The sequence below is a fragment of the Salarias fasciatus genome, chromosome 19 (assembly GCF_902148845.1).
Source record: "Salarias fasciatus chromosome 19, fSalaFa1.1, whole genome shotgun sequence".
Classification (NCBI taxonomy): Eukaryota; Metazoa; Chordata; class Actinopteri; order Blenniiformes; family Blenniidae; genus Salarias; species Salarias fasciatus.
The window spans coordinates 245,217-255,111 of NC_043763.1; the positions used below are offsets into that span (position 1 = coordinate 245,217).

Genomic DNA, 9,895 nt, shown 5'->3' on the forward strand with positions numbered 1-9,895 from the left:
GACTTTAATTCAAAGCCATGGAGACGGAAAATAAACCTACATCACATTAAAAAGTGAGCCGAAGGGCCGGATCAGTCAAAACATGGGTTGTTCACTAACGTGTCTCTTCCTGAACTGGGAAAACACTGATTAAATGTTTGCCCCAAGCATGCAGCTGTTCTGTTTGACATCCGGCATGGAGCATGAATGAGCAGCTACTGTGACCTGAGCTGAATCCAGGTGAGAGCTGTTGGGTCTGCTCTGTAGAGGAGTCTAGAAATGACTATGTTGTAATTGGCACTTCATAAATAAAGCTGAACTGAGCCTCTGACTGTGTCTGAAGCATTTCACTGAAAATGATCACAACACGCCGACTTCAGCAACAGTCATGATGTCAGGTGATCACTGCAGGCTTACCTGTGTTAGCGGTGCTGCTAGCAATAAAGCTAATGACCAGCGGCAACCGGTTGAACTGCACAATCTGTGGAACAGAGAAACACACACACACACACACACACACACACACACACACACACACACACACACACACACACACACACACACACACACACACACACACACACACACCACACACACACACACACACACACACACACACACACACACACACACACACACACACACACACCTCATCAGTTAAGGCTCCATGTCAGAATGGGGAATGTCCCAGTACCGTGTGTTTTATTAGTTTCTAATAGAGGTGTGCCGTATATATCGCCGACCATAGTATCATAAATGTTTTGACGATGTGCAACTTTACATATGAGCATATTAGGACACTGTCTCCAGAGGTTGTCCCCTCATTAGAGGGTCTTCTGGATCCAGAACAGACACTGTGTCAGATCCCCCTCTCCCACTGCAGCTAGCAGGTCGACCCGTGTCTGCGACCCGCTAACTATCGCCTTTTTAGACTCCTCCCCCACCGCCTGCTGGCGAGAAGCGTCGCTGCGTTTTCCCGCACTGATGGTGTCCCTCGTTGATGACATCATCAGCGCGACGGAGCAAAGCGAAAGTAAACAATGCAGCGGAACACAGTCCCTGTTACCTGTAGACGGATCTCCTCCTCCCCACGGATCAGGGGAAGCTCTCTGGTCTCGCTATCTTGCCACTGCTGGGTCATGTTGACGAAGGAAATCTCACGCTGTGTCCAGAAACAACAACTAGCGCGCTAACTTAGCCACAACGTCGACGTCATCATGTAAGTTCCCGGATGTGTCCCTCCCACTGAAAGCCGGTAGAAACTGACCCGGGAATTTACCGGGTCGATTGCAGGGTGAACCACCCGGGTCGAAATCCCGGGTCAAAACCTTTCCCACTGCCACGACTTAGCGGGTTTAAACGGGTTTTTTGGCCAGTGGGAAAGGGGTAAGAGAGAGAGAACCTGAATGTTTCCTCATTTAGTCTCTACTTTGGAATGTAACTAAGTCTCTTGCATGCATATGTTAAAATTAAACAAAAGCGGCTGTTCTGGTTGCATGTTCTGCTCAGCAGGCAGAATTTTAACTGATTTTTTTGGAAGAAAATCACTTTTTAAAGGACACGGGGAGGTTCTCATCATATCACACACCCTTAGTTTCTAACAATCCGCCATGAAAGACATGACTTCTCTGAACCTACACCTGTGACTCCCAACTTGAAATGGTTTGTTCTTCTTTCAGAAAAGTTGCACAAGCAGATGTGCAACAGGAAAAGGAAGTGACCTGTAGGTTGTAGTTCCCCTGTAAGGCCACCGTGCGGTGCAGTATCCACACAGAGAGCCCTATCTCTGGTCTGCTGTGGTCGTCAGCAGTGTTTCTGCTCACGTGTGAGTAGGTGAACGACGACGGAGGATTCAGGGCTTTTTTCAGTGTTTTGAGTATTTTCAGTTTAATGGCTCAAATGGTTAAAACTAGTAAAACAAAGTAAAACTGGCTAAATCCAATTAGTGATCTGAGAGGTTTGAAACAGGCCTGAACAGTGGTGGACTGGAGAAGAAGATATGAGGAGGAGTGAGCAGACGGACCGGCAGCTCTGCCCCCTGACCTCTGACCTGGTAGGTGTTGTAGTAGCAGATGATGCTCTTGTTCTTGGACAGGCCCAGTTTACTGCCTTGATCTGTGGCCAAGGCGAAGGTGGACAGGAAGCCAGGTCTGAGGGCGTGAACTGGAGCGTTGTCGTTGGCAACTGCAGGAACAAAAGGTCAGACAATGAAGGGCTGGAGGCCCTGATTCCACCTCAGCACAGCGTCTGCAGCTCAGACTGAGGGACGCAGAAGGCAGCAGAGGAAAGTGGATACTTTACCTTTTCCAACCAATTACCCACACACACTCTATTTAGCATTTTTTGGAACATTTCTCCACTTTATTCACATCTGTTATTACACTTTATTCTTATTTCCATGACATCTCTCAGTTTAAAGACCCACTCCAATGAAAATCATGCTTTTCCTGGTCACATGTTCACATGGCATTTCCCTGGTGCTGCAGGACGTGTGTTGAGATGAAGATACCGTATTGGCCCGAATAAAAGACGACTCCGATTATAACACGACCCCTATTTTTCAAAGATCATTTTGTGAAAAAAAAAAAAATGCTGAAGACAGTAAGGTCACTCATAAAACAACTTTTTACTCTACAATTATTATAAACTCAAAAACTCACAACTGAGATAACATTTCACGAGATATAACATGAAGATATATTACTACAGTATTGAATAAAAAATATATTCTCTTTCTCAAAATAAGAAACAATAAGCAACAAATAAGAACCTCAAGGGGTCAAAACTGCATCAATGATGTAAATAACTGTCCAGGTCCTTCAGCTGAATCAGGCTCTGGTGGTGGACATTCCGTCTTTCCGTTTCTCAGAGACGTGTTCACTCAACCCAGGGGCGGACTTACCATTAGGCAAAACTAGGCAGTTGCTTAGGGCCCCAAGTTCCTGGGGGCCCCATAAAACTCCTCATACACTTATGGTGAATACAGTTATTACTTATTTGTACACATTAATTATGTTTTGATTGAAATCCTGTCGCTAAAATGCCAGCAGAATGCTTATTGTATTATGTGTGTCTCGGGCCCCCCTTCAGTCTCCACGACATTGGATCAGTCCATCTCACTGCGCATGTGCAGAGAGGATCCAGGAAGAGCAGCAAAACATACGAAAACAAACGGCGCGAAGACAAGAGAAGAGCAGAGAAGAGAAAAGAACAGAAAAGAAAAAGACGATGAAAAGAAGCTCCCCCAGCGGTGCTGAAAAAAGGAGGAAAAAGGAGGAAAAAGGAGGAAAGCAGAAAGCTGCTCTCAAAATGCCCCAAAGTGACGACATGCTTCACTTTGGCAGCGGCTCCAGCAGCAGCAACCCACCACGACCCCAAGCCAAGCTGTCCCTGACCTCGCCGGCCCCAAGCCAACTCGACCCCGACCAACTCGACCCCAAGTAACTGTTCCAGTGGAACAGAGCACATTTAGAGCAGCCGCACGTTGTTTTAATGTTTTTAATCCTCGTGAACGTCTGAGTGCGTCTCTGTAATCAGCGGATGGTGCGTTCAGGAGCGTCGGAATGCTAATTGCTACTGAAAATAACCGGGGTTACAATGGCTACACGTGGAGGATTTGTGTGAGGTGGAGAAAAAAATACCCCTGGCAAAAAATGTGTGTGTGTGTGTGTGTGTGTGTGTGTGTGTGGCGCCCATGTGCAGATGGTTTTAATGAGACAGATGTTGCAACTGAGGCTTTACTGTTCATGGTATTTATCATGTTCAAACTTAGTATGAATCAAAATAAAATACAATATCCACAACAACCAGCAAGTGTAACGGCGACGTCGACACCTGTTTCAGAGGGTCAGCTGTCGACGTGTGGAGATGAGCAACTAGTGAGTATCACAATGGCGTGTGTGTTGTCTTCTCATTTCAGAGGGCCCCATTCCTGCCTTTGCCTTGGGCCCCAAATTTGTTAAATCCGCCACTGACTCTCCCTTCTATCAGTCTCTCTGAAGCGTCTCTCAGGACCACGGAAAGCTTTTCTCATAGCGTTAGCATCTGTAGTGTTTTTTCTGTGCTCTCCAATAAGAACGAGGCTCTGCTCCACCAGACCTCCTGGCGGCTTGGCAGTAGTTTGATGACTCTGCTGCGTTGATCACCATCAGTTTAAAGTTGGTATCATAACTTCTCCTCTGTTGTTTGCTCAGTTGTCCAGCGTTCAGCCCCTTTGTTCCAGATGATCCGCCATTTTTCATCAGATCATTTGATCTCATTTCATCGCTCCACTCGCTCTCTGCTCAGTGATACTTTGGCTCCATCTAGCGGCGCGGATGCGTATTGACCATCTACCGTAAGTCCGCGATTATAACACCACCCCACTTTTGAGGATGCAGTTTCTGGAAAAAAACATGGTCTTATATTTGGGCCAATACGGTATTTCTATGTTCAAGTCGCTGTGAGCGATCATCCAACCAGAAAATGCAGAATCAAGATTGGATTTGTTTCATTACAAAGCCAGTGGGCGGGGCCGAGCTGGCGCCCCACCCACTCCGCCCCGCCCACTTCCACAGAGGCGAGAGCAGACCTGGGCGTTTCACGGCCCACGTCTGGCCCGCATAAGGTCAATCAGAAAGCACAAGATTAACGTATTTTCTAATTTTACCTCACACATGGACTGAACGTGCACTGCTTTTATTTTGCAGTTACCCAATCCTGTGACCGCGATACTACTGCCGTATTTTGTCCGGACCAAACACAACCTCGAACGTCATCCTCCAAACAGTTCAGCCAATCACAAAGTGAGATGGCACCAGAAGGCGCCGGCACCCAGCCCATCTGCAGACCACCTTCACTGCACTGACTCCACACACAACCCAGAAGCTAACTGCTCAGAGCTACTGGAACTCTGCAGAGCAAGGCCGGGGAAGGGACTTCGGCGAAAAACTTCTTCATCACAATCCAAACACTCCTGACAAAGTTTAAAAAGTTACAGTATTGGATCGGAGTGGGACTAGTTAGGCTCCACTGAAAAGGAAGTCTTCCTCTCGGCAGTCAGTCAGGAACAGGAAGTCTTCCTCTCAGCAGTCAGTCAGGAACAGGAAGTCTTCCTCTCAGCAGTCAGTCAGGAACAGGAAGTCTTCCTCTCAGCAGTCAGTCAGGAACAGGAAGTCTTCCTCTCAGCAGTCAGTCAGGAACAGGAAGTCTTCCTCTCAGCAGTCAGTCAGGAACAGGAAGTGCAGACAGCCGCTCAGTGAGACAGCAGAGCAGACAGAGGGCTCCCTCTTACCTTTGATGACAGGAACGCCGTCTCGGTCTGTCACCACCACAGCATGCAGACCTTCAACGCTGGACAACAACAGACGAGTCAGTGTGACAGTCTGAACACTGCTACACACCTGGAATGAGCTGTTTCATACACACCTCTGGAGCTGTTTATACAGGTAACGCTTCAAATCCTGCACACAAACATGGGACACATTACACACACAAGCTGCCAATACCCAATAAACACCACAGAACCACGGCGCCCCCTGGGTACAGTACAGACAGCTGACAGTCCACCACTGGAGTCCAGGCAGAAGTGTGCTGTACTCACATCGGCCATGCTGGAGGTAATCCACAGAATCACTGCGGACAGAAAACACACACGTCATACTTCAGGTGTTGTGTTGGAGGGTGTAGTGTGCTGCATGTCAGAGACAATCTGCTCTTCTCTTCACCATATAAAACAGTGTGACCCTTTAAAATGAGTAAAATGAAACTGCTAAAGTTTACATGCTGCAAATACAAAGAAATGCAAGTCTAAGAAGTTTCATAAAAAACACATTTAAAACAGTTGACATTTATTGAGCTGTTTTCGCTCCAATATGTATTTTCAGTTAATCTATTGATTGAGAATTTCTATCAGAGCCAGCTTGGTTATTTTCCTTTTACCTCATCCAGCGGTTTGAGGGTTTTGGCCATTCGGGTCTTTTGAATTGCTGTCTTTTTTTGTTGTTCTCTGGCAACCTTATTTTGACAACTGGACATTTACAGTTGATCAGTTCAATCATTGCAATATGATACTTTATCATTCAATACACCATATTCAGTAAGTAACCAGTAAGTGTCCATCTTAGGGAGTGGAAGGTTTTTCAACATACCTGACAGCATGTCAACAGCGCCACACTGACTTTAATGTGCTGAATATTCCCATAAATAATCATTGTTAATCTGTTCGCCTGTCACTACAGATGAACTGTGGCACACAGACCTCATTAGTGGGACAGTTTAAATGTTTGTGAAGCTGAGGAATGTTCGACTCGGGCTGGGCTGAGCAGAAGCAGCTCGGCCGGGAGCGCCGGCAGCAGGTTTCAGAGCAGGACGGCGGATCTTTAAAGCGTCTTCAGCTCAACAAAAGTTTCCAGACAGGACTTACCTTCAATAAAACTTTCCAAACCGAGCTTCAGACATCCGAGAGTAGCGACGAAGCTCCAGGCCAGCACAACCGGTCACATGACCTGAGCCGCGTGACCACACGTGACGTTTGTTTCCGCTGCTTCAATGGACAGTGCGCCATCTGGCGGAGAAGAGCTATAGCTCCAGATGGACTGCAGCGCGACACGATGAGCGCCATATTGGATGAGGAGGACTGCAGCGCGTCACAGTGTGCGCCATCTTGAATGAGGACATCGACTGCTTCAAATAGTATGTCACAGCTTTTTTATTGCACTTTGTGAGGATGTAAACAAGAATAAATACACAGTTATTACAAACATACACTTATTGTGCTTATATTCATGACATAAAGTGCAGTATAAAGGAGAAACTACAGATGGAAAATGGAAAAATGAAGATATATGTGTGTGTGTGTGTGTGTGTGTATATATATATATATATATATATATATATATATATATATATATATATATATATATATATCTTCATAATCTTCAGTGAGTTTATGTCAAATTAAAATGAATTAACGTGAGTTCTCTAATGTCTTCACACTACAGTATATAGACCCCTTGTGGGACTAATCAAGGCATAATACATTGATTTATTATACTGCACCATCTCACAAGTTACTGTCATGTTTAAAATGAAAATATGTCATGAAATAAAGTGAAGAAACTCATAATAGAGACTTGTCATCATTATCAAGTGTACAACAAAAACATATTTTTTTCAGAGGGGTAACTCCAGTTACATGACTCGGACGCGAGTCATTTAATTTGATGATTTTCGACTCAACTTGAAATTTTTTTAAAAGACTTGCAACTTGACTTGTGCTTAACCAGTAGAGACTGGAGACTTCATTTTCATTTTCATTTATTTATTCCAACAGGAAAAGAATAAAACAAAATCTGGCCTGACTCAGCAAATGCTGGTTTTCAGCAGGTTCCTGCTCTGCAGCAACACAAAAGACAAACAGACAGACACACAGCAACAGCACAGCAAAAGTCAGACATACAAATGGGGGAGGTCACACTGGAGAGGGCCTGTGGCCCCCGTCACTAGTGGTCGCAGTGATGGCTGGCTGCCAAGTGCTTTATTAGAGTTTTTTTAAATAGGCCAGGTGTTTGAATGGTTCTTATATTCAGCGGAATCCCATTCCAGGCCCCGGTGAGCTCAGAAAAAAAGGATCTTTGCCCATAATTATTCCTGTAACATGGTATAGGCAGGAGGTTGTTCGCAGCAGATCTCGTCGAACGCCCGGATCCCAAGGTAAGTCTTGGAACCAGAGCGGACAATGAGACCGATGGGCAGCTGTTCATAAGTTGGAAGTAGAACTTGATCCCATGGCTCAGGATGTAGACACCTGGACTTGAGCCCTTTGACTCGAAATGACTTGCTGTTTTCACCCAAACACATCTAAAAGGAAACGTATATTAATGAATGCTCTGCAGCTCTCTCTCTCTCTCTCTCTCTGTCTCTCTTTCTTAGAACATGTGATGTGCAATAGGATTAATAGGTGTGTGTGTGTGTGTGTGTGTGTGTGTGTGTGTGTGTGTGTGTGTGTGTGTGTGTGTGTGTGTGTGTGTGCGTGCGTGCGTGCGTGCGTGCATGTGCGTGCGTGTGTGCGTCCGGGTTTTCGTATAAACCTGCACGATGTGCCTCGTGGGGACATTTCTTGGGTCCCCATGAGGAGAAACAGTGTTTTCTTGACCATGTTGTTGTTACTGAAAAAAGTAAAAGTGCAAAAACATTTCTTCAGGGCTACGCTTTGTTCTGGTGTGGGTTAGGTTAGGGTAAGGAGTTAGACCTGAATGAGAGTCAATGGAAGGTCCCCACAAGAGTGGGAAACCCAACTGTGTGTGTGTGTGTGTGTGTGTGTGTGTGTGTGTGTGTGTGTGTGTGTGTGTGTGTGTGTGTGTGTGTGTGTGTGTGTGTGGGCGGAGTGGCTGGTCCAGTTCAATCAGCTGATGAGCTTCACCTGTGGCAGAGTGGCCTGTTCTCCTCCCTGTTTAGCCTGCCGGTGGTGCCGCTCGGCGCCGGACTGTCTTTTCGCCGCAGTGAGTCGCTGTCATAGGAACACGTTCAGCTGCTGTTTGTGTTCCTCTAATTCCTCTCTCCCCGTTTCCAGTCTGTGGCCGTGTCTGTGCTGCCTGCGCCCCCCCTCCACACAGGACAGCTGGACGAAGCCGACGCTGAGCCTCCTTGTTCAAGCAGAGTTGAGAACAGTGTCCGAGCAGGTCCTAGCGTTTGTTGTGCCCTGTACTGGAGCAGCACAAGCGTTTAGCGGGGTGGGTGGTGGTGGTGGTTATGACTGTGGGACTTTTAAATCATGAAAAAAAAAAAAATGCTTTAAAATGACCATGAAATCTTTATTTGGAATTAACCTGCTGGTTTACTCTCATTCCAGAGTGGCTTTAATATGTCTAATATGTAAATTAGACATGACTTTATTCCACTCATTCTGCACACGCTCGTTCCCTCGCGATGATGAAATATTCCAAGATGGCGGCCCACTTCCGGACACAGTTTATTTAACCAGAGCCTCAGTAGAAATATATCATGAAAAGAGTGAACGTATTGAAGCATATCTGCACAGATATTTTTACAGCTGTAGCTCCAAAGTTAATCAAGAAAGAAAGAGAAAAAGCTCCGACACCGGGATCTGGTTGCTTCCAGTAGATGTAAATACGTCACATCCTCCCCTGTCCAGTCAGAACGCTCCAAGCTCCAGCATGGAGCTACAATCCTTTGTTTTTCCCATGTAAACATGAAACTAATTAATGTAATTTGTAATGAACTAACTCTGAATTAAAAACCCCAGGTAAACGTGGCCACTGACACCCTCTGTGCTCTGCTGCAGTGCAGTTTGTTGTTTTCCCCTTGTGGGCACAGGATACTGTAGGACAATATAAAGTGAACCTGCCCATCCTGCCCATCCGGCACCCCACTGACTGATCCTCTGGTCGGTTCTCCTCACACACCACAGCAAACACCACCCTTGGTTGAGAAGTTTCTTTATATAACAGAAGATACAGAACCCTGTTCATGTATTTGTTATGTTTCACTCTCTCAAACACCAAACACACACACACACACACACACACACACACACACAGTGAGTTTGCTCTAATGAATATACTGTAGATTTCAAAAGCATATGTGAACTGTCTAAATTAATTTGTGCCATTACTTTGTTGTTAAAGTGACTTGAAAAGACTCGAAACTGAAAGTGTGGGACTTGAGACTTTTCAGTCTCCACTTGAGACTTGACTCGGGACTTGAGGGCAAAGACTTGAGACTTACTTGTGACTTACAAAACAGCGACTTGATCCCACCTCTGATATTTTCCATATTAATCACAATAAAATGACACCTTTATGCATCATTAATCTGTGCCTACAGGCACCAAAACATAGTCAAACAGTAAACACACTAACCAACACTCACACAGAAGATACCACAAGAAAATCCAGCAAAAAAAGAGCTAGATTTC

At 45.6% G+C, this 9,895-nt stretch overlaps 1 protein-coding gene across 1 annotated transcript in view; it reads right to left on the bottom strand.

The window, feature by feature from the left end:
- lamtor3 (late endosomal/lysosomal adaptor, MAPK and MTOR activator 3) overlaps positions 1 to 6,493 on the bottom strand; it is a 6,689-nt gene extending 196 nt beyond the window's left edge. Inside the window, exons 1-6 of the mRNA XM_030117378.1 lie at positions 6,383 to 6,493; positions 5,561 to 5,592; positions 5,386 to 5,420; positions 5,252 to 5,310; positions 2,030 to 2,163; positions 397 to 460 (exon numbers count right to left, since the gene is read on the bottom strand). Of these exons, the coding sequence (XP_029973238.1) occupies positions 397 to 460; positions 2,030 to 2,163; positions 5,252 to 5,310; positions 5,386 to 5,420; positions 5,561 to 5,569 (301 nt within the window). The 5' untranslated portion in view covers positions 5,570 to 5,592; positions 6,383 to 6,493. The remainder of the gene's footprint in view (positions 1 to 396; positions 461 to 2,029; positions 2,164 to 5,251; positions 5,311 to 5,385; positions 5,421 to 5,560; positions 5,593 to 6,382) is intronic.
- Between the last annotated feature and the right edge of the window lie 3,402 nt (positions 6,494 to 9,895).